Below are 24,598 nucleotides of genomic sequence, written 5' to 3' on the forward strand. Positions count from 1 at the left end.
ATGGAAACATGCCAGTTAAAGTGGAATCATAATGCTGTAACTGAGTAATGTGAATGGGGCCCTTATTCAAATAGCATGAACACTGAATGCAAGAGTGGGGATGCAAGTAGAAATGACCCTGTGTTCCTCTCCTCCACCTCTGTGTGCATTGGAGAAGCTTCCTATAACTTTTAACTTGTTTCTTCCATGGCTTTTCTTGTACCCAGACACCTTATGGGAAGTATATGGGATAGGAAAAACCTACATAATACACCTATATATATCAGGTTTTTTAAAACTAGGCCAGTTATCTGGGAGACCTCTGGGGAACGAGCAGGAAATCCCTGGAATATGTGCTGAAGATGTGTGATGTGTTACACTGCTGAGTTTAAGAAGACTTGGGCCTGGAGACCATTTGAGAACCCCTATGACACTATTTTAAGTTCTTTGGTAGAAGAAGAGAGGGGTGTTACTGTACTTGACAATAATATGAAAACAAAAAAGCCTGCATGTTGTATGTGACTCTGAAGCACTGACAGGTATACATTGCTTTTTTGCAGAATGTGGGCAGATTACAAAGAAGGCTTTGGAGGATTCCAGAACAAAGGCGATGAGTACTGGTTGGGTAATGATAAAATCTATGATCTGCTTCTTAGAGGTAAGCATAGCCATTCCCTCCAGATGGATTTCTCTGAAGTCATTCAGATAGGTTAACTTTCTGATCCCAGCCACTTTCCCTGCCTAGCACAATAATTCGAGATAGACATATTTTTAGGCTGAGCTGCGTGGAATGGAGCAGAGGCCTTTAGTACCTTCTTGGTGTTTTAAAATTTGGTGCAACCATATTTGGGGCTCCAGTGGGATCTGAGCCATGGCCTGGCAGGGAGAGGGAACAGCATAACCCTTCTCCCTTATATAGTACCATTCTTCTAACTTGTGGTGCTGCCTCCCCAGTGCAATGTGCACTTTTTCTCTCTGCATATACTTTGGTTGTGGCATGTCAAGTTACAACATGCTACATGCATGGTCTTTTGCAGCTTGAAAATCCTTGCAATTTGTTCATAATAAGTCCTTCTTTGATATAAGAGAGTTTGGCATAATCCTATGTTATATTCTAGGAGAAAACTCACTGAAAATAGACCTGATGGACTGGCATGGGGAGAGACGATATGCAATCTATGAAGACTTCCAGCTCAAGAATGAGAAGGTGGGCAAACTATCTCATAAGGCCTATCAGTCTGCCAGAATAGCAAGTGAAGGAGAATTTGATGGTACTGGATTAGTATCCCAAAGAGTTAGTGCAGATAATAAAATAAATATATATATTAAATTAAAGACCTCTGACTACAAAAGCCAATTCTAAGCAACTATCAATCAATTTTGGATTAATTAAAAAGGGAGTTTATAACTGATAAAACAGCGAACTGCTTTACTTTAGGCTTGGAAATCTAACTAGTGATCATTTTAAAGCATAAGCTACAATTACAGAAAGATGTAACTTCTAATGTTGTGCATGGAGAGCTAATTGACTGTTATGCAGTGGGTGTGCTCAAGGCTGTGCTGCCCTTTGCACAACCATTTGCACAAATGTGAAGTCCAGCATGCTTACATAGAGAAAATGGACCAAATAAATAGATAAATATTGCAATTGTTAAAATTGGTTATTGATTTTAAAGGGTGGATGGTGTAATGGCTAAATATTGAATCAGTACCCCTGGTGTAGCCATTGCTATAAGCCAGTCAGAATCCAAGTTAGCCCATCTTCTGTCCAGCCAATAAAAATTTAGACCAGAGACAAAGGCAGGCCTGCTTTCCTGTAGCAGGGCTGTCAGGCTGCCATGGTATTCTGCTGAGACAAGGTGAAATCTTCTACCTAGTGTCTACATGATGTAAAGAGTTGCGTTATGTAACTGACATTTGAGAAATGTTTCTGTGGCTTTCCTTCAGAACCACTACAGGATATCCTTTGGCACTTTCTCTGGAACTGCTGGGGATGCTTTGTCTGGAGGGAGCAATTTTGACAGACAGTGGTCTGCATCACTCAATGGGATGCCATTCTCTACTCCTGACAGGGACAATGACAGGTTCCTAACAGGCAGCTGCGCAGAAGAGAGCAAATCTGGCTGGTGGTTTAATAGGTGAGTCGACTGTTGAGGTCTCATTTCTCTGAACACAAGCATCTTTTTAAGCCTGCCAGAGTAAAATATATGCTGTTGCCCCTCTGCACAACGCAAAAGTTGTTTTAAGCTAGAATGTAGATTTTGAAAGTGTTACTTTATTTGGACTAAGCAGCACCTTTCATTAAAGACTAATCACTGCACAGCTATAGCAATCAGCCATCAGACAATTCTGTAGCATTATGAAGAATACTTCAGCCTGTTCTTTGCTGCCAGTCTGAATGCTGATCTTCCCGCTCAGGTAATCTGGATAACAAACAGTAGACAGGGTTTAGGATTCTATTTACAGCAGGGTATTAAATGGGAAGAACACTGTCAAGGCACATGCAACACAAATGGTAAAGCAAAATACCTTCATGTGCAGAGGTGGCAGAAGATAGCCAGAGTTTGCATTCAGAGAACTCTGACTGAGCGGAATTTAAACAAAATGTCTAAACTCCTTCATCAAATTTGTTTGATTTTAATAGAGCAACACAGATAAGTTCTTCAGAGCTCCATGAAATCTAGCCTTATTTTCCTATATGAACCTTCCCAGGTCTTAAGATTCTTAGGAGAGGGTTTTTTCTCATTCCCATCTGTCATAGGCCCAGTGGCATCACTAGGGTGTGTTTGCAGAGCACACCAAATGACACCCTAAGGTGGGGTGACACCACTGCTCCTCAAACACTTGTGCTTTGGCAGAAACGGGCTGTGGCATTCACCTGTTTCTGTTTAAAATGTTATAAGAGATGTGTGAGTGGAGTGAAGCTCAGTGAGAGGAGAGAGGCCCCAGATGTTTAAAAAAAATAATTATTTTTATTTAAATTTTTATCATTTTAAAATTTTATTTGAAAACATCACATTTTACCAAATTTTCACTTTAACCGCATGAAACTATGCATATGTAAATACATTTAGGCTGTGCGTATGATATTGTAATTTATAGGTATGATTTTAATTTTGCTAGGTTTTTATGTCACTGCTATTACCATTCAGTTCTGTGATATATGGAAATTATGATTTATGAGTAATATTAGTATACAAAACATTCTGTATGCTGTGGTAATGGGAGGTACCCCATTAAGGATTCTGTATGGTGTGGTAATGGGAGGTCAATGTGAAGTGACACCATGAGTTACTGCACTGGGTGACACCAACCCTAGTGACACCACTTCATAGGCCTGTTTGTTAAGGACATAAGATAGACCAGAGCTTTCTTGGTGGCTACTCCCTCTCTGCTCTCCCAGCATTTTATGTAAACAGGTATTTGATGGTTAAGTAGCTGCAGGGAGTCTTTTTATGGTACACATGTACTCTATTTTTACCGTTAATGTTGCTTTTTAAAAATGATTTTGCATTTTTTAAAATTCATGGCATTTTAATATATTTTGTATGATTGTGCTTTAACTTGTTTACCATCAGGCTTTTAGCTTTATCTTGTTTTGTCCTTGCTGTAAGCTGCCTTTGATCCCACATTAGGAGAAGTGGGATCCAAGATAAAAGAAAGAAAATAAAACAAACAAATAAATAGCTTTCTTTGTTTAGGTCATTCCTTCACCATTCATTAACATTTGCCTTTGTTTTTGTTATTATTTCTCACTTCTACAAGATGCCACACAGCAAATCTCAATGGATTATATTACAAGAAAGGGAAATATACTGCTTCCTCTGACAATGGAGTGGTCTGGTCGACGTGGCGAGGACTGTGGTATTCCCTGAAATACACAGCCATGAAAATAAGGCTCCCGTCTTTTGTGGATAGAGAGAGTGGGGATGGTGAAGCCGACTGAGACACATCATGTACGCATCTCGGAAATAGAAGACAGCATGGGGGGAAAAGTCATTTGAGGGATTGTATCCGTTTCTCAGCCAGAGTAAACTTAGTTGTATGTTGAAGAACTCAAGCTGTGGCAGTTCAGAAGCTACTTCAAAATGCACACAACTGCCAAATATGTACTAAGGTGGATTGCCCATGCTATCATTTTGCTTTGCATTCCCATTGCTATTTGATACCTATGCCCGACAATGGAAATAGATTTCTTTTTCCCATGCACAAAACTAGCCTTTAGACTACAGACCAGGGAGCCACTTCTTCCTTGGGAGACTGGGGAAGAAGAGGCCCTGATCAACCTTGTCATAACTACTTAGTCATGTTAAAAAGAGAAAAAATAATAATTTGGAAAATGTTTCGGCCACTGGGAGGAAGGGACTCCATGGATAACATAAACAAATTTAACAAATCAGGTCTTGTTGAGAACTCCACTAGACCATTTCCAGCAAGGAGGGGAAATTGTAGTTTTTCAAAATGGCAAAACCTGCTTCATTTTTGGCTTTACATGTACCAGGTGAATACTTTCCCAACGCTACCATCAGCCTGCTTCAGCTGTAAGAAAGGTGAGAACTATGTGGCTCTCCAGAGCTCTAGCCACCAAAGCAAATGGAAAGGAATGCTGGGAAATATAATCCAACCTCATCTGGAGGACTGCATGAGTCCCACCCCAAGCATGTGCTGATTCTGTATCTGAGTCCTTCTCTTTTTGTGCCTTTTGGGTTTTGTTGGCTCTTCTCAGACTGAGGAAAGGAAAAAAGGTGGGAAGCCTCCTTAGACTGATGCCAATGAAACAGAAGACTTGCATTTTTGCAGTTTTTTTAAAGGAATATATTCTGTGTAATTTAAAACATTCATTTAAAGTGGAAGCTAAAACGCTTAAGGTAAAATTCTAACAAAACCATTTGAGTCCACTGCGGATGGAGCAAAGGTTGAATGTTCCTGCAGCCTTCTACTAAAAAAATGAACGATACCAATTTCTAATTCATGTAAAAGTGATCAAGTGTCTTGCCATAATCCATGCTGAATTAAATAGCAGAAAGATGTTATCATAGCAAAGTCACTATCACATCTAGTAAATACAAAAAAGTGTAAAGTTCTTTTATTGTTCATCAGTATCTACAATTTGTATATTGTATATAAAGTACAATTTTTTGTTGTTTCAAGGTATATTTTCATTTAGAGTTTCAGAAGAGGGACAACATTCTAGACCAGTCTGGCTATTAGTCAAGTGAAAAAGAATTCATAGACTCATAGAGTTGGAAGAGACCACAAGGGCCATCCAGTCCAAGCCCCTGCCATTCAAGAAATCACAATCAAAGCATCCCTGACAGATGGCCATACAGCTTCTGCTTAAGGGGAATCTTGTACTGCTACTGGACCAGCAGTAGTGAGCCCACATGGCATAGGACTCTGAGTATTGGACTGGTATTCTGGGAGACTTGGGTTCAGATCCTCAGCACTCAGCCATAAGAACACAAATTTATAACTAATAAGCCAAACACTCTCAGCGTAAGAGGAAGCCGATAGCAAACCTCCTTTGGATAAATCTTGCCAAGAAAACCCTACAAGAGGGTCACCATTGAGTCAACTAGAAGGCACATAATGGCCACAGGATTAGTAGCTTCTTGAGGTTTGAAAATGATTTCTTTTCCTGTAGGCAAAGATGTGAAATATGTGGCCCTCAAGCGTGGATGGACTACAGCTCCCATAATCTCCAGCCAGTGCTAAGGGATGGCAGGCATTGCCATATAAGAACATCTGGCCACATGTTCCCCAGCCTTACTGCAGGTGGAATAATATGAGCTGGGATGGGGAACCCCTGGAACACAAATTATGTAAGTCCTTCCCAGGATCACCTACAGAAGGGAGTTGTAGTCCAAAGCATCTGGAATCCGCAGATTATCCACCCTTATTTTTCACGTTGATTGATTTGCTGGCTTAGTCCCATCCACTAGTTGAGGTAATCCAGGTGCATTACTTCCCACCATTACAGTAATCTCATACTACACTTTTCATAATCAAACACAGAGCTCCCAGCTGCTCAGATAGTCCTTTGGATGTCATCATGCCAAAGACACGTGGGCAACTATGGTCCTCCAGATGGTGCTGGATTCTTCACCATTGGCTGCACTGATTGGGGATGGGGAGAGTTCTAGTCCAACAGTATCTGAGGGGCACTCTTGGCCATCACTGCCACAGACCTTTGTCAGTCACTTGTAAGAAGAACTGGAGAAAAGGCAGAATACCAGCTGCAACAATGACCATCAGCTCCATGATGATGAAGTTGGTAAGACTACTAATAGGATTCTGAAAACTGAATCCTATACACTGCTGTGTCAATGCAAAACAATGTGTAGGGTTAATTCCCAAGAGTTTTATTTTTCAGAAAGCTCAGAGGGAGCTTCAGAGGCATGAAAGCCAAACTATGAGTGGGTCATAGTTACATACAATGCATACTAATTTAGTCGCAGCTTATTTCTATATCATCTGATCCCCCCACCCCAAGTAGCTGGTGTTGAAATGTGACATGCAGCAACAGTTGGGCCTCCTGCCCCTTTATGATGATGAAACTGAACTTTTTTAAAAAAAGAAATAAAATCCATGGGCTCTTTGTTGTTGCTATCACTTTTGCCATGTTCTACCGCAGCCCTCAGGGTTTGTCACAATGAGATCACAAGACCCTCAGATCACCAGATTTTCAATACTTAAAGTACTTATTTCACCTTCACTAGATCCAAAATAGCCAGGCAGATCCATCATTTGCTGTTCTGATTCTGTCATTCCAAAAGTAGTGTTGTCATAGAAGCTGTACTTGGGATCGGATGGGAAACTTTGGCACTTGCTCCTTCTGTACTGGGTGGGGCTCAGAGCACCTCCTTTTGGATGACAATCCTTGGGAGCCAGCCTAGCAGGTTCTCTCCCCCAGGTGTCCCTGTAGTTCATAAAAGGGCTGCTCCTGTTTCTCTTCTGCTCTGTCCTATCAGCCCCATGTAGCATCTGAGACACAGGTTGGCGGCTGCCGAGAGGATGTGGCTTCACCTCTGGAGGTTCCCACTTGGGATTCTTTGCCCCACACATAATCTCATCAGAAGTTACATGCGCACAGCGATACAGCTCAAGTTCAATGGTATTCTGACCAACTCCTTTAGATTTAGGTTTATGCTGTTCTTCTGGAACACAATCCCACATTCTAGTTCTGCAGTGGTAAAGTGGAGTCTGGGTTGGCGTAAGAGTTGACATGCTCCTTTTGCGGAATGGCTTTGCCTTTCTAGTTTCATGAAAACTAGCTGTTCTTCTAAATTGTGAATTTCTTGGGTATCCTCTCTCTGATGGCTCTCCTTTGTTGTCCAGATATCTTGGTGCACCTCTTCTAATTAGGAACTGACTAGGGCTCCAAATGGGTTCAGTGGCTGATAATGTAAAATCCATCTTGGAACAGGACCTGTTGCTGGGTAATTCAGGATAACTAGGTACTTGTTCCAAAAAAGGAGACTTGATCCTAAACTTGTTTACAGCCGCAGCCTCCTGGTTCTCTGTGCTCACCGTGTCCATCAAAGGGTTCTGAGAAACATGGTAAACCTTTGTTGTTTCTGTAAGACCCTTCTTCTTCATTTCCTTTAGCTGCTGTTGTGCAAGGCGGTAGCTGAAAATGGGGGGAATTATCTTCTGAGCATTGCTCTCATTAATGGAAGATCCTCCTTCATCTTGAGCAAAATGATGGCTTCTCCTGAAATTCAAGGGCATATCAGAAGGTTCCCCAAGAGACGAACAAAGGGCTTCTGCCTCAGAAAAGCTGTCTTGCTGCTGTCTCTCTTGACAGATATTCTCTTCATCGGAGTTCTTCCGGAAGCCAGGCGAATGGGAAGAGTCACAGCGCATGGGGGTGCTACACTTCTGGGTTCTGCAAAGTTTCCTCCACAAGGTGATAAGGATGGTTGCAAAGATGATGGATAAACACAAGGATATGCCAGTGACAGTGACCAGATTATTGGCAGTTTTCTGGCCTTCTTTAGGATGATGTGGTGTGATGGGTGCAGACTCAGTGGCTGAAACAAAGAATACAGTTATTGACGATGTACATGTTGTTTCTCAAAAAATATACAGTGAAGCCTCTTAATTCAGGCTATTAAGTGGGGTATTTTGGGGACATGATCTCAAACAGCCTAATATTCCTGAGAGCTGCTCAGAGGGAAGGCGCTGAACTAGCACTGGGATACTTGATGTGTCCTTGCTGGACTCAAATAGGGGAGCATCCTGCCCTATGGGCATTAATAAGCACAGGAACATCCCTTGCAGCCTTGGATGGCCAGTTATGCATCACTAAAAAAATGTGACCAGGTGACCTCTAATGACCAATCTACTGTCATCAAGGCAATGTAACAGTGCCGGCTTGTTCTCCCTTCTGTATGTTAACCGAACTTGGACTGGAGAGCCCTCCAGTGTAGGGAATGCCTACATTTATACTCCTCTGACAATCAAGAGTACATGGCTTCCCTACTTGAAACAGAACAGAAAGAAGGTTGTGCAAGCACTAGTGGTTATTCTGGTAGGCATGAAGCTTGCTTCCCCATCCTTTGCCTGGTCTGAAGCATCATTTTACAAACTAGCCTAGCAGTGATTCCTCGGTCATACATATGGAAAAGAAGCCATGGGGATGTGCATAAGGAGAAGAAAATTAAATCCCAAGAGGTACTGATAGTGACCATCCTGTATTATACTTTGTAAGGGTTTGAGACTGTTTTAACACACTGGAGAAATAATCCAGTTTGAGACTACTTTAACAGCCCTGGCTCAGTGCTAGAGAATCCTGGGAATTATAGTTTATTGTGGCACCAGAGCTCCCTGACAGAGAAGGCTAAATGCCTCACAAAACTACAGTTTTCAGGATTCTGTACCATTGAGCTAGGGCAGTTAAAGCGGTCTCAAACTGGATTATATCTCTAGTATGTTTTGGACCTACAACCTCATTTTGTTCCTTTATATTCTCAACCATTTTATTACTTATCTTGCTATGTTGAGAGAGAGGGAGGGAGAGACATACACTGAGATGCAAACTTGGAGTTCATTAACATAACTGGATAAAAATACAAAAAGGTACAATTTGGAATGGCAGAGAAGGAACATAAATATCCATTACTAAGAAGACATGGCTTGTATCTCACAACATTCAGTGATTCCAACTGTAGCCAATTAAAACTGGATGGGAGCACACTTTGTTATGAGTAATTGAAGTCATTGAGAAGACAGTGCAATTGGTACATTCCTGGTATCCTGGATGTAAACCCATTTGACTGCAAAGCACTGATCACGCACATCATATGAATACCACAGTCTGAACAGCTGCAATAGTGACAAGCAACTACAGAAAGCCCAGGGGATAATTTTCAGTATCTGTGATCCACTTTGGGTCATCCTAGGACCCCCCCCCCAAACCCTAACTATTTAGGGAGGGGGAATAAAGAATTAATACCTAATGTGGTTTTGGTTGGATGGTCACAGTGGGGGCCTTGCAACCTATTTAAATGAAAGAATCACAGTTCCTGGAGACCAGGGAAAATTTCTGCTGACATGTGTGTGTGTGTGGGGCGGGGGGGGGGGGGTGTCAAAGGGATCTGTAGAAGGGGAAAGCAAAGGGTGTTTGGGCAGGTGCCTTAGGGGACCTTGTGAATGCCAAGGGCCACACTCTGCCGATCCCTACGGTCACATAAGGAGAGAAATACAATTGCAATTAAACTGTTCAAGAGCACATCAGTGGTTTAGGTCTGGATGTTTTTGTGACTAGTCAATGTGAAACAGATGCCTGTATGCCATTCCTAAATGCCACCTCCCCAATCCATATGGTGTGTGTGTGTGTGTTCAAATCTGAGACTTCTTCCCTCACTTTTGAAGTGAAGTAGGGTTTTGAAGTTTCACACAGACATCTGTGCCCACACAATATGGAGTAAAACAGACAGACTTCACAGAGTGACATCCAAAGAGGAGTGGAACAAAGTCAGCACAAATACAAATGTCTTCCCAGCATCAAGTTTACATACTGCAGCACTCCTCCAAAGAACATGGAGACAGTTCACGATGTTTCCCCACACAGCCCAGCTTCGTCGGGATTGATGTGAGGCACTCTCGCGAGCGCTCACGGATGCCATCCCCACAGGTCACACTACATGGGCTCCAGGCCTGCCAAAGACTCCAGGATACTGTGGGTACATTAAAAAATAAAACAAAATCTTACAATTACTGGTAGAGGATACTCTGTTAAAGGCAGGAGAGCAATGCTACCCTGAAAAAGAATATAGCGATCCTGTTAAAAGAGCCACCAAACCAAAATTGAATTATTGTGTTCTGTTAGTTTTTGTATGCAGTGTCAGAAAAATGGAATTCAGCTTCACTTGGCTTACATGTGACTAGCATGGACTGTGCCAAGAATACTGTGTAAGAACTGATGATGAAGACAAAGAAGCTGGGAGTCAACAGGGCATGAAGTTTGCTTTTACATTTTCACAAGACTCCATCCAAGAGCCACACACGCTAGGAAAGATGACATGAGGGAACACTTTGATTTGTAGTTTTGCAAGGCACCAGCACTCTATGACAGAGAAGGCTAAAGAACTTGTAAAACTACAAATCCCAGGATTCCAGATGATGGAGCTACAGCATCTCAAACTGCATTAATTCTACAATGTAGATGCACCCTAAAAGTAGCTATTTTAATTCCTTATGAATAATGAGAAATGAAAGAGTTGTTTTGAGGGGGTGGGGAAGAAGCATTGCTATAGCAGCAATTAACTACTTTTCTTGGCCTCTGAACAGCGACTGCCATTAATTACCTTGACAAAGTAATTTTCTAAACCTTGTGAAAAAGGTGGCAACTCTAGGCAGGTTCCACCCTTCACAGGAGTCAGTGAATCACACTTCGCCCGGTTGGGACCTCTCTTCTCTTTCTACCTGTGCCAAAGCTCAAAAGAATCTTCCCATATTCTTCTCCCAGAAAGAAAAGCTGGAGAAACTGGGTGACAGGCAGCTATCAAAATCAGCATCAAGAATTGTTTCTTCAGCAAGCACCAATTAATGGTGGCGGTTAGACTACCTGGTGCCCTGGCTTCCTGGAAAAGAAGCTTTAACAGACTCTGACAAGCAGCTATCCACACTCTTTCAGTTGTTACTCATTCAGTCGTCGGTCAATTGACAGTTCTTGGTCAGATTCCACATCCCCTCAAAGTGCTTCCTCCATATTGGTGGGCAATGCTAACTGAAAGCAAAATACAGGAATGAGATACAACAGTATCCACCACAGCCTGAGCCAGGGTTCTGCAATCAGCCTAGTGAAGCCTTCAACCCATGCATAAAAGGAACAAAGGAAATGCTGTCAGCATTCAATCACCTGTGTGAATAAAAAACCTAAGAACCCTGCAAAGCAAGATAGTGTGACAAAGAGACATTATCCACAGCAACCAGAACATCAAGTTCTCCATGGCTGCAGCCATAAATTGCAAAGGGGAGATGTGCATCTCAAAACATGTATTGGGCAATCATTGGCCCATGGCCACCTGCAGCTTCTGGACACATTTTTGAGAATGCATGGAGTCTCCAGTTTGCAAACATGTATTTAAAAAATAAATGGTTCACGGGCTCTCTGAAAATCTTTTTGGCCAAGCTTGGATTTGAAACCAAGTCTTCCCACATTCCAACCCAGTAATTCCGTTTTGTTTGAATTGGCCAACTGGTTTATCTTGGGACTTCTCAAGCCTTCACATAATCTTGGAATACTTTCCTAAGACTGAGATGAAACAACATAAGAAAGAAGGAAGTAGCAAAAAGACTGTAGATACAGTTTAACAACCTTGGGAAAGATAATTATTTTTTAAAAACCAAGCCAAGATTTTAATTAAACTAGTGGTACAGCTAGTTCCTCTCGCAGCACAGAGCAACATGCATGTACTGCTTTCTATAATGACAGCCTTTTTTCCTTCTCCATGTCATCTGTTGTCTCTTAACTGAGAACAGCTAAGGATAGTGAAAGGGCTCTCTCATAGCTTTAGCAGGGATGAGGAATGGATAGCTCTCCAGATAATGTTGGATTTTATTGTTGTTATGTGCCCTCAAATTGTTTCTGACTTATGGCAACCCTAAGGTGACCCTATCATGGGGTTTTTTTGGCAAGATTTGTTCAGATGAGGTTTGCTGTTGCCTTCCCCTGAGGTTGAGAGCATGTGTCTTCCCCACAGTCACCCACTGAGTTTCATGGCCAAGCTAGGAATCGAATCCTGGTCTTCAGAGTCATAATCCTATAATCAAACCACTACACCACATTGGACTACATCATCAATAATCCTTTACCCCTAGCTATGCTGACTAGGGCTGGTGGGACCTGCAGCCCAACATCATCTAGAGGGCCACATGCTTCCCATCTCCATCCTATAGGGAAACTACCATGTGTGTGTAGTTCTGCACAGGTGGTGCAGATGCATGCTTGTAGGAGTGGATGGACGGATGATAGAAAATTAAGGAGACATCAGAAACTGTCAGGGTTTCAAATGAAGCATTTCTGAAAGGTAATACAGACCGACATTCCTCTGGATTACCCTGCATTCTTTTGCTCTTGGTTGGGAATCGACTTGGTTCAACTGCCTGAATTCAAAACAGTACTTGTTTGTGCCTTTGTCGAACAGTGTGCAGTTGAATTCTACCTGGCTGTCCTTTGGGTTCATGGTGCTTTCATGCAGCTTTAATGCCCTTTGGCCCAAAGGCCCAAGACGATCTTTGAACACAGCAATGTGCCCACTGGAAGAAATGCATGGAGGAGGAATAACAGAAACTGTGATTGAAGACTGACATATTTCTTCTTCTGCTGCAACAACCAGTTTGTAGCCAAATTTGTGCAAAAGATCTACAGGTTCTGCTGAAGCGATGATTGCATTGGTCACTGGCGATTTCAGTAACACCACCACATATGCTTCTTGGCCAAATGACAGGCAGTCAAATTTCACCCACTGGGATCTAAGGAGGGAAATTTTTTTGCGAGTTCTCAATCCCACAGTCTCATTCAAGATCAATGTCCCTAATCTGTGTAAACTGTTAGACAGTATTATTTCTAGTGAAAGCACCGTATTATTCAATGGACATAAATATTCATCAGTAAACAGCTGGAGTTGAAGGGAGCTTCCAAGTCTTTCTGAGGTCCGTCTCAAATCAAAGTGAAATACAGGCCACATCACACTCAGTGCGATAGTCTCTTCATTCCACTGGGAATCAGAGCCATTGTTGATTTCAGAAACCATTTTGAACCAGTACTTCCCAGCTCTCTTAAAATGAAAACACTCAAAGACAACAATATCTTGGTACTGGCTATGTAGAAGCTGTTTTTCTGCAACAGTTTGGTTGGTGCTTGCATCGATGAGCAGGATGGAGATATTTCTCAATGTCACATTACCACCATCATAATTCTGGAAGCCAAGTGACACTGTGCCATTGCTCAAAGCTAGATGGGTTGGTTGCTCCAAAAGAAGATATTGCACAGCTCCAAGAACTGAAAAGGAGTTTAACAAAACAATTAGTGAGCAGAGAGAATCAAGAGAAGGAAGGTGGGAGCAGGGGAGGATGAGAGAAGAGAAGGAGGAGTTTATCACACTGGGGCTGATTTTGACATTCAAGTGAGATTAAAGCGCATTTAAAGCATCCCACAAATGAAGCAGAAATGGCAAGTAATTGTGCAAATGATTATCATACGCAATTGTGCAAAGTGATATCGGAAATGCATTGTCGCTGAAATCCCGAAAGTAAAAAGATGTGCATTAATGCTTCTTTGTGACCACTTTAATGGTGAATTTTTCTTCTAGTCCGAAATTTCTAGCATTGTAGAGAATGAAAGGGCAGATTGCATACCTGTAAATGCAGTTCTTTGACTGGTCATTTGTACACTCACACAAATGGGTTATCACTATCCTACATCTGTGCAGTGCTTTGCTCTGTGCAGGCGCAGGATAACCTATTTATTTGAGGCACACAGACAACAAAGAAGAACATAGAAAATCATTCACAACTAGAACTCTGGTATTTGCTGTATTTGTGTCACCTTGATAATTTTGTCTGCCCTTTTTATATGGAAGCCTATGCTCCATTTCTAAATGCTCAGTTTAAGTTATTGCTGTGCTGGAAATCTGGGGACTGAAGGAAAATTTCATCGGGGGAGTTTATTTTCTTTTTACTTGTTTTGCTCTATTAATTGTTATGTATTTTGCTTTGTTAATTTTATTGTTGTTATAACTGCTATGTATTTTTGTTATTTACTTCTATTGTTAATCGTGATTTTATTGTTATTGTTTAACACATTGCCATGTTATATTCATTTTTTAATTGATGTTTATTGTCATTGCCTTGTATTATCCCCTCTGTTGTAAGCTGCCTGGATTCCCAGTGATTGGGCGGCATATAAATACTTATTATTATTATTATTATTATTATTATTATTATTATTATTATATTTGAGGGCCTGCCCTATGCCTTCATCCCCTCATAGATACACCCCTGTTATCTGCCCTTGCTTTAGAACAGGAGTGGACAAAGTGATAGGTCTGAGGGCCTGGGGAACCATCTGTTCCTGAGCCCTTCCTGGGGCCACAGAGACTACCAAAATGCTCAAAAAGCAAAAGCAAAGCAAAACTGAGAAAACGTAATATTTGAAAAGAAGACAAAGATTGTTTTCGATCACTAACAGATACAATGATGCCCCTTAGAATTTACAAAGCCTATCAAAGACTAGACCATTGAGAAAGCTGAAGAGGCTTAGGTCCGAGAATGAATCCTGTTGGATATCCTCCTGTAATAATGCTCCCAACGTCTGTGGAATTCATTACTCCTTCTGAAATGATTCACCCAGACACTGGGAGCATTATGACAGGAGGGTATCCAGCAGGATTCTCTGTCTTATCCCTGTTTGATGTAGAAGTCTAAAAAAATGCCACCCAAGTTGAACAAACAAGATAAATACACTATGGTGCTCTTTGATGGCTCCTTTCATGGTAGAGCTTATGAATATTTCATTGAGTATGTGTACCACAGAAAGACAGAAGGAAGAGGGGAAATGTGTGGGGGGGGGGAGCAAGGGAATGAATTAGACAATGCCCTGTCCACACACAAAGGCAGGTTCCTCCAAAACCATTCCCTATGGTGTCCTGCTGAGATCTGTTCTGTCCTCTGTGATTCAGTAAGGGTACTCTAAGCTTTTGTAGTTGACTGGGAGTAGTTGTTCCCCTACCCCGCCACATGTTCTTTTACTTGAGCAGTGGATGGAAATGGGATGAGGAAGAACTGATACTGTTTTACACATTAACTTTGTCTTGGATTTTATCTGTTTGACTATGCTGAAGCTGTATGCATTTGTGGGACCTGCAACAAATTATTGCACCCAGGAATGATCCTGATCAGAGTTCCAGCCAGTCAGCCTGCCCTATCCCAAGACATTTCGGTCAACCTCCCCAAACCCTCTTCCCCCTGGCCTGCCTTCCTCCCCAACTTCATTGGGCCATGTTGACTTGCGGTCTCTTCCATCATTCTATGATTCTATTATTGTAAGTGATCGTCCCCTCAAGCTGTACTATTTTTTTCTCAAATGTTTTTTTACTTCTGCAAATCATGAGGTTTTCCCCCCACACTGCTAAGGCCATTATGATGCCATTTTGGCTTGATAAAGATTCCTGTTCTAACACTGGTAGTTTTACCATGAGTGTTATGAAGAGGATATTGGTCTCCTCTCCTCACAAGGAAAACCGACCCTGTAATGCCTCAACGTTAGAACTTTCTATCACTTGGGAAAACGGAGAGCCATGTGAATCAGGCAAACCATATCTTGAGGGAAAAGTGACCTGTTGCAGTTATGGATCTCTAGGAGGAAGAGGGTTTTTTTTAATTGAAGGGGGTTTAAAGGGGGGGGCTGGTACCTGTGAAAGCAGCTCAGATGAAAGCATTAAAATGCATGACGTTTAAAACGCAGACATCTATAGTTTGCACCACCATGCACAACACTGCAACCTCAAACACAGAACAAATATTGAACAGCTCTTTTCCTGAATGTTTCAAGTACAGTACTTCACATAAATTATCTCAGTAAATTGGAAAATGCTTTTATAAATTAGGGCAGGAAAAGCCCTATATTACATATTATAGACATGAGGCTGGGAGATATGACTTCCAAGCACTAGCAAAGAGCCCACTGCCAACTAACTTAACTATCTAGCTTCATTAAAATAATTCTGGTCTTAAGAAATATCACTGGGACCATTGCATAATGCAGAGGTGGGCAAAGTTCATCCTCTGTGGACCATACTCTTCTTAAGGAAAGAAGAGGTTACATTGACTCTCTTGGAATCTTCCAGAAATGGCAATTCACACACACACACACACACACAATACTCTTTTAATATTAATAATAAGCATACTTTTCAAAATCATAAGTGATTTGGCTCTACTTCCAGGGGGCTTGGGGGCATTTTTGGCGATTTATGCTACCTCTGCAAGGTCTCTGTGCAGATGATTTGTCTCTGGATCTACCAAAGTTGAGCACTCTTTTGTTAGATATGCAGAGACCTGATTCTGTGTCTTGTCACCTTGTTTATCAGTATTTGGGTTCAATCTCCACTTACACACACACACATCAAGTCATCAGTTAATATCTACACATTTCAAAGTTGCCTTATGAAATATTTCCACCTACTTCCATCACATACTTACCATAGTCACAGAGTACAACTAGCAAGAGATTTGAAAAATCTCTCAACATCTGTTTCATTCTGATCAGAAAGGCTCCCAACTCCTTCTATTCCTCATATCACATTCCAGGTCCAAAGTTTTTCTGTGATTTCAAGAATTCCTGGAAATGAAAAGGAACAGAACAGGTCCAAAACACTTTTCTAGTTCACCACACAATCAGCTAACAGCACCTTGAAATACAATCTGAGAAAAAAAATTCACTCCTTTACTAGATATTTATTGGTGTTATGTGACCTCAAGTTGTCTATGACTTATGGTGACTCTATCAGAGAGTTTTCTTGTCAATAGTTATTGAGAGATCTGTCATTACTTTCCTATAAGGCTGAGAGAGTGGTTTTCCATGGCTCAGCAGGGATTTGAACCCTGGTCTCCCAGGATTCTAGTCAAACACTCAAGCCACTACGTCATGATGGCACTTTTACTATATAGATCCAGCAGCAATTGTTAACACCTCTGATTTCATCACATTTTGAAAATAGTTGGTTTCCCATGTTCTTTAAAAAAAAAAAAACATTGGGTGATCTTGAACAAGTCACACACTCTCCGCCTCAGACGGTGGCAAAAGCCAACCCCCTCTGAAGAAACTTGCCAAGGAAATCCTATGATAGGTTTGCCTTAGGGTCTCCATAAGTCAAAAATGACTTGAAGGCACACAACAACAACATATATAAAATGAGTTTCTCTGAATGTGCACAGACTTGCTATTTGCAACCTTGCTTCTGTCCTTGTGTAAAACCATTAAAAATGGGGCCTTCCGTCACATCATAGTTGGGCCCCTCTTAAGGAAGTGTCTATTGGGGTGGCAGGTTAATTGTCAAGGATCTTACAAACCCAAGATTCTGCTTTCCACTGAATCAGACATTGGTCCATTTATCTCAGTACTATCCTCTCTGACTACCAGCAACTCTCCAGGGCTTCAGGCAGGATTCTTACTTAGCCCTATTTGAAGACCCCTACGATTCCCTGGTGGTCTTCCACTCAAAGGACTAACCAGGCCTCAGCCTGCATAACCTCTGAAATTAGTAATGTTCAGAGAGGTACCGTATATGCTATCATGACATATAAGTCATTCTTGTGTATAAATCGAGTGGCTAAAATTATGGATTTTGATATGACCCATGGATAAGTCGAGGATAAAACTTAGGGGCATGTAAATGAAGGATGTTAAGGATGACGCAAAGGAAAACAATGGCAAAGAACTTACAAAATTCCATTAGACGTAACTATTCGTAAGGTTGGATGGATGAGCGGAAAGGGTAAGTGCTTTCAGGGCAGATTAAACTCTTGCCTTTCACCAGAGGATGACTGTGTGTGTGTGTATGATTTAAAGTACAGTATTTACATTGACCCGTGGATTGGCTAATCGGGGCTTTTATTCTGTTTTGTTGTATCTGTTTTTAATCTGTAATGTGTATTTTGTATGTTGCACTGTTTTTATTATGTTGTTAACCGCCCTGATCTTTGGAAAGGCGGTATAAAAATAAAAATTTTATTGTTTTTATTATAAGTCAACTCAGGTTTTTTGGGTCAATTTTTAAATTTCTAGACTTATACATTAGTATATACACTATATGCTGAGGGATTATGGGACCTGTGGCCTGACAACATCTGGAGACCCACACATTCTCTATTCCTGAAGTGGTTGCTCCCAGAGTAAGCAAGGCAGTGACTGCTCAGTGTTGTAGATGTATTAATTAGGCCTGACCCACATACCTTCTTAAATCAGACAAAACTGATACCTCTTAAGTGGAAACAGATCTATTCAACTGAAGATCTACGATAAACATTAAAAAGATGCAAGGAACTGAGGGAGAAATGACAAGAGGGAATAGCTGGCTTGAAGTGACTGTTCCAAAGTGAGTCCAGGAGTGTTTCGCTGTGTAGGACTTCTGTACAATGACAGCGTAATGTTTCTTACAGCTCTTTGTTCCTGGAAATCAGGATGAAAATCCACGTACACTCGCATGGGAATCAGTCCTTTATGGATTGTCTAGTGTTTTCTGATTGAATGGAAACCACTCATGGAAAGATTAACCCTCCTGACCGGAACCTTCCAAATCTATTCCTGAAGGTTGGGGACCTCCAGAAAAGATCTGCAGAGGGGAAAGCCTGAAAATGTGTGTAGCTCACCATCTGGACATAGTGGGTTTTGCTTATATGCAAGCATGCTCCAGAGGCTAGCACATGAGGTGATAGATTCAGACTACAGGAAAGAGATTCCACCTAAACTTTAGAAAGAACTTCCTGACATTAATAGTATTCAACAGTGGAACCCACTGCCTTGCAGTGTAGTGGAATCTCCTTCTTCAGAGTTTTTTAAACAGACATCCAAATAACACTGCAGAGATAATCCAGTTTGAGACCGTTTTAACTACTCTAGCTCAGTACTTGGTAATTTTGGGAGCTGTAGTTTTGTGAGACATCTAGTGACTAGTCTTCTCTATCAGAGAGCTTGGGTGCCACTAAGATAGTTTCTGGTAACAGGAGTGTGCTGTTGTCCTGGCATAAATATAATACCACATTGGGTGATAAAAAGCTGGTGTTAAACTTCTGGCACACTGTGTCCTGGAACAGGAAGCTTTCATTCAAGATATGAGAAATCCATCAAGAAACAACTCTCTGTTGTTAACACTCCTCTTACATGGAAGTGTGTGTGAAAATAGTGGCAGAACATTATGTGTGAATGTTACAGAAAAGTGCTAGAGAAATGTGACAGTTGTATTTTTAGTATACTTTCAGGAATGCGGGGGTACATTATCTCAGCAGGGAACAAAGAAACAAATGCACTGATCTTGGTGCCACTAAAGGCACTACAATCATGGACTTTTTCGGGCTGCACTGCTAGTATAACCTTCAGAAATCAACAGGGGCTAGCAGGGGAAGCAAGGCTAGTCCATTGTTTCAAAAGGGAAGTACAAGTAACACAGAAGAAAGCAAAACAAGTCACAAAGTGCCCGCCTCTCTAATTGTGTTGGGAAAAAATCAGATGTGGCTGCTTTGTACAGAGTGCCTGACTAAATATGGAATGACATTATACATTATACAGAAAATCAGAGCCACTAAGAATACTGCCAAAATGTACAACACCGTCCGCACCAGTGGTTCCCAAACTTTGTTGGAGAATTTGTCTCCCAGAATTCTTGACTGTCGGCCAAGATATTCAGGGTTTCTGAGAAATCAAGTCCAAAACATCTGGAGGACCAAATTTTGGGAATCACTGGTCCACACAAATGACCAGAGTGGTACTGGCATGTATATACTGCTTCCAGAGGTAACACAACTAAGCTGTTTACAAGAGCCCAGTGGCAACACCCGGATGTCAAGAGGGTGGCAGATCTGCCGTAGGATGTAGTCCCAATTCTGAATGTGCCATCCATGGTGCTGAGCCCTATCTGCAAATGGGAGCCTTCTGCCACCACTGCAAAAGGTAGATGTGGATATTCCCATTCCATTTAAGCACAGAAAATACATTTAAATGGATAGGTTTCCAGTTCTCATGGAAGTCAAGGCGTGCTTCTAAAACACATGGGAAACACTTGTGCATGAACACTCAATAAAAGCTCAAATTAATTAGTCAGGAGGCAGGATTCGAGTGCTCCACCATGCTCATTTCTCTCCCCACATGGCCAGCAATGGCACAATATGCAAACCAGGAAGAGTAATGGAAGTGGATTTGCTTAGCAGAATGTATACAGGTTGCAGAACCCAACTTTCATTTCTGTACAGAGCTTTTTGCATGCTTAAGGCACTGCATTCTGTAAGGAAGTCTGGAACAACCAAAATCATATTTCCCCCCCGACCCCGCAATGGTTCTGGAAGGGTGACATTACAACCATCTGCTCTCAGGCAGTTGTAATATAACTATGCCAGAACAGACCTACAGACTTTATTAGAGCTAAAACCAAATTAAGGATATAGAAACTGCAATGTAAGGAGCCTGAAAAGCAAAGTACACCTAGCCCTCTGTATCCATGGATTCTACATCCATGGATTCAATTATCCATGGCTTGAAAATATTTCTTAAAAACTGAAAAAAGCAAACCTTAATTTTGCCATTTTATATAAGGGACACCACTTTATGATACCACTGTAAATAATGGGATTCCAGCATCCACAGATTATGGCATCCACAAAGGGTCCTGGAATCAAACTCCAGGTATTTTTGGACCCCCTTTTCCTGGCAATCCTTTGCTAGGCAAACTCACTGGATGCCTTTCACCAAAGCAGTTTGGGTACCAACCAATACTTTTCTGTTCTCTCTTTAAAAACTGACACGAACACTTTTGTTCTATGATGGCTTGAATGTGTTTTACCTTTTAAGGTTATTTTGTTTTCTGCGAACAGGTTATTTTCTCTGTTCTGGTTATAATTCTCTATTTGATTTTTTTTAATCGTTCATATAGTGATCATGTTTTATGGATTAAATATCTTAATTGCTTTAAATTGTTTTGTTATATTCAATTCAATTCAATGATTTATTATGGCCATAAGACTAGCTTAAGGTTTTTTATATACCACTCAGAGAACCCAGGTTACTGGGTATAAATAGATAAACCCGAAAAGGAAGAAAAGAAAGTGTTAAGTAATCCAAGTGAGAACCTGAGAATCATTGTAAAAAATAGTTAATTAAAAAAACACGATTTTTGCCACACATTTTCAAATGTACTGAACTGCATTAAGTGAAGAAAAGTACTATTAAAATATCAATGCCTTCCCATGAAGCTTGTAAAACAGAGTCTCGAAACCACCAATGCTTTCAGCACTTATGAAAAGACTATTAACCATGTGAACCTGAGCATCAAAAATGAGTCCCAGTGCGTTTAGCAAGACATAACCAATGACTAAGTTTAACATTTCTGCCTATGAGTGTATTGCCGAAACAAAATACATTTTGAATAGGCACCCCATCCCTCCTGTGCTTTACTATTAGGACTTAATCCGTCATAACTCAGTTTGTACACTTACTCAGTTCAAACTTATCCTTTCTTCTTTCTGGAAAAGGGAAGAAAAATAGCCAGGAAAATAAATACTATAAAATAATATATATATTGAATACATCCTCCATCCCTCCTGTTCTCTATTCTTATTATTAGGAATGAATCTGTCATGATTTAGTGTACACTTAGTTCAAAATTCAGTATACTCAGTATATTCAGTATACAATTCCTTAGTTCAGTGTTATCTTTTCTTCTTCCAAGAGAACCTAGTGTTCTGGAAAAGGGAAGAAAAATAGCCAGGGGAACAAACATTGCAAAACAAAATGTATTTTGAATACACTCCCCAATCCCTCCTGTTTATTTTTATTAATTTAACTTTATTAATTTATTAATTGTTATTAAACTCAGTGTACTCTTACTCAGTTCAAAAGTACCTTTCCTTCTTTCAAAAGAACCCAGAGAAAGGGGAAGATTAAGAACCACTGCCAGGACTATCTCTTCTCTGAACCCTTTGCTCCAGGAAGAAGCCCCTCTTGCTGGACAGGCGTCCTCAGAAGAAAGGAGGACAATGTAGGACATTCAAGGGGAAAATGTAGGACATTACCCAAAGCTCAAGATGCACTCCTAGAAATGTAAATCCATGCTTCTCAGTCAGGTTCAGGATGGAGGACATCATGGAGCAGGGGGCTGGGGAGATGGAGGACGCAGCAGGGTGGTGCAAACCTTCCTGGAGGAGGAGAGTTGATCGTTTCTTCTCTCTCTGTCGTTGTTGTGACCCTTCAGGGCAGCCAAGGCGAGGAGGTGCCTAAGTAGCCTTGCCCAGCTGCTGCATCTCTGCAAAAGGAGCTGTCTCTGAGGCACCGCCAGGCGGAGGGCAGAGGAAGAAGCACACGAGTTTCCTACAGTGCTCTCTCTCGCTATGGGAAGCAGCAGCCCAGACAGAGCAGCCTCTGCCCTGAGCCAGGAGGGGCCAGCAGAAACCACCACCTTCCCTCCCTCCTTCCCTCCCTGGCTCTCAGGGGATCATGCAGGAGGACTACTGAAACAGGTGACACTACTTGCCCATTGGGAATCATTGGAGATGCTTCCTATGTTTCCCTATGGCCAAGTGTTCCCCAATGGTTCCCTATGGGCAAGTGTTCCCCATTGATTCCCTATGGCCAAGTGTTCCCCAATGGTTCCCTATGGGCAAGTGTTCCCCAATGGTTCCCTATGGGCAAGTGTTCCCCAATGTTCTCCTATGGGCAAGTGTTCCCCAATGTTCTCCTATGGCCAAGTGTTCCCCAATGATTCCCTATGGCCAAGTGTTCCCCAATGGTTCCCTATGGGCAAGTGTTCCTCAATGGTTCCCTATGGGCAAGTGTTCCCCAATGGTTCCCTATGGACAAGTGTTCCCCAGTGGTTCCCTATGGGCAAGTGTTCCCCAATGGTCCCCTATGGGCAGGCGCTCAGCCTCAGAGGATGGCAATGGCAAACCTCCTCTGAAGAAACTTGCCAAGAAAACCCCATAATAGGGTCTCCTGAGGGTCGCCATAATTTGGAAATGACTTGGAGGCGCACAACAACAAAGGAGGAGGCTGGACCAGGAGGGCAGCCTTTGCTCCTCTGGGAACAGAGCCGCTGAGGCCATTTTGCCATGTTAATAGAAGCCCATAGACAGAAGACAGCACTTCAGGTGCCTTCAAATACACAAGGAGGCATCTTGGTGAAAGAAGATGGTGTGAAACCTCTGTCTTTCGTTGGCCACACATTTTTTAGGCCTCCCATACTTTGGTCCTCCAGATGTTTTGGACTTCAGCTGCCAGAATTTCTGACTGTTGGCCAAGCTGGCTAGGGCATCTTGAAGTTGAAGTCCAAAACACCAAGAGGACCAAAATCTGGGAGTCTATAGGCAGGGGTGCGCCAGTGAGAACCTCAGTGATTCCCAAACTTTGTTCCTCCAGACGTTTTGGACTTCAGCTCCCAGAATCCCTAAGCATTTGTCCAGGCTGGCTGGGCTTTTTGGGAACTGAATTCCAAAGCATCTGGAGGAACAAAGTTTGGAGACCACCGAGGTGTTTTGTTGTCGTGTGCCTTCAAGTCATTCCTGACTTATGGAGACCTGGGCCCACATCCCTGGTGGCCCATGAAAACCCACTGGGTGACCCTGGGCAAGTCACACTCTCTCAGTTTCAGAGGATGGCCATGGCAAACCCCCCTCTGAAGAAACTTGCCAAGAAAATGCTATGATGGGTTCGCCTTGTGTGTGCCTTCAAGTCATTTCTGACTTATGGTGACCTTAAGGGGTTTTCTTGGCAAGATTGGTTCAAAGGAAGCTTGCCATTGCCTTTCCCCTGAGGCTGAGAGCATGTGACTTGCCCAAGGTCACCTAGTGGGTTTCCCTATAGAACTGGCATTTGAACCCAGTCTCCTGAGGCCTAGTCAAACTCTCAGCCCACTATGCTTAGGGTTGCCATAAGTCAGAAAGGACTTGAAGGCGCACAACACATATGCAAGGCTGTGTTTTCTTGGGCTGAGAGTGTGTGATTCTATAAGTTACTGAGCTATAAATTCCAATATTCTTATGCAGTCCCTGAACATCTGGAGAGCCACACTTTCCCCACTGATGCTATGTTCACCTGGGTCTATGCCAAAGTGGACACAATGGGAGTGACATCTCCATATCTCTGTGTAGGATTGGGCCAAGGCTAAGGACTCTGTTTTCCTTCATATTAAATCCAGTTCCTCCGCACCCTCCCACCACTATGCACACAAGAGAGACACACAAAGCTTCAACCATGTGAGTCTGCACACCCTTTCCCAATCCCTACAGGAAACTAAAAGCAGCCAAGGTTTTGCTTCCCACATACCATTCCATTTTAGTATGCTAGAGGTTTTTTTTAAATATAAATCCACAAACGGTATCTGAAAGACAATTCTTCTAGTTGAAAAAT

General features: G+C 41.9%; 2 protein-coding genes across 3 annotated transcripts in view; one reads left to right on the plus strand and one right to left on the minus strand.

The window, feature by feature from the left end:
* LOC121925484 (fibrinogen beta chain-like) overlaps window positions 1-5,064 on the plus strand; it is a 16,292-nt gene extending 11,228 nt beyond the window's left edge. Inside the window, exons 5-8 of the mRNA XM_042457689.1 lie at window positions 510-637; window positions 1,098-1,186; window positions 1,927-2,117; window positions 3,745-5,064. Coding sequence (XP_042313623.1) covers window positions 510-637; window positions 1,098-1,186; window positions 1,927-2,117; window positions 3,745-3,925 — 589 coding nt within the window. The 3' untranslated portion in view covers window positions 3,926-5,064. The remainder of the gene's footprint in view (window positions 1-509; window positions 638-1,097; window positions 1,187-1,926; window positions 2,118-3,744) is intronic.
* Window positions 5,065-5,413: 349 nt separating this feature from the next.
* On the minus strand, window positions 5,414-22,540 carry THSD1 (thrombospondin type 1 domain containing 1). Of its 2 annotated transcripts, none has more exons than XM_042445142.1 (5): window positions 22,270-22,540; window positions 16,690-16,828; window positions 12,527-13,489; window positions 10,002-10,160; window positions 5,414-8,012 (listed from the first exon to the last, which is right to left on the minus strand). In XM_042445142.1, the coding sequence occupies exons 2-5, from the start codon at window positions 16,745-16,747 to the stop codon at window positions 6,649-6,651; spliced, it is 2,544 nt and encodes an 847-aa protein (XP_042301076.1). In that variant the 5' UTR covers window positions 16,748-16,828; window positions 22,270-22,540; the 3' UTR covers window positions 5,414-6,648. The 2 variants fall into 2 exon arrangements, with proteins under 2 accessions (XP_042301076.1, XP_042301077.1); XM_042445143.1 differs by lacking the exon at window positions 22,270-22,540 and adding an exon at window positions 21,694-21,710.
* Window positions 22,541-24,598: the final 2,058 nt, after the last annotated feature.

This window comes from Sceloporus undulatus, chromosome 1 (assembly GCF_019175285.1).
Source record: "Sceloporus undulatus isolate JIND9_A2432 ecotype Alabama chromosome 1, SceUnd_v1.1, whole genome shotgun sequence".
In the NCBI taxonomy this organism is placed as follows: domain Eukaryota; kingdom Metazoa; phylum Chordata; class Lepidosauria; order Squamata; family Phrynosomatidae; genus Sceloporus; species Sceloporus undulatus.

Excerpts from the sequence above, each read along its gene's own strand:
- THSD1 (XM_042445142.1), bottom strand. The coding sequence starts at position 16,747 with ATGAAACAGATGTTGAGAGATTTTTCAAATCTCTTGCTAGTTGTACTC. Across the intron at positions 13,490-16,689 it reads AGTTGTACTCTGTGACTATG|TTCTTGGAGCTGTGCAATAT; the intron begins GTAAGTATGTGA and ends ACTCCTTTTCAG. Across the intron at positions 8,013-10,001 it reads TTCTTTGGAGGAGTGCTGCA|CCACTGAGTCTGCACCCATC; the intron begins GTATGTAAACTT and ends TCTTTGTTTCAG.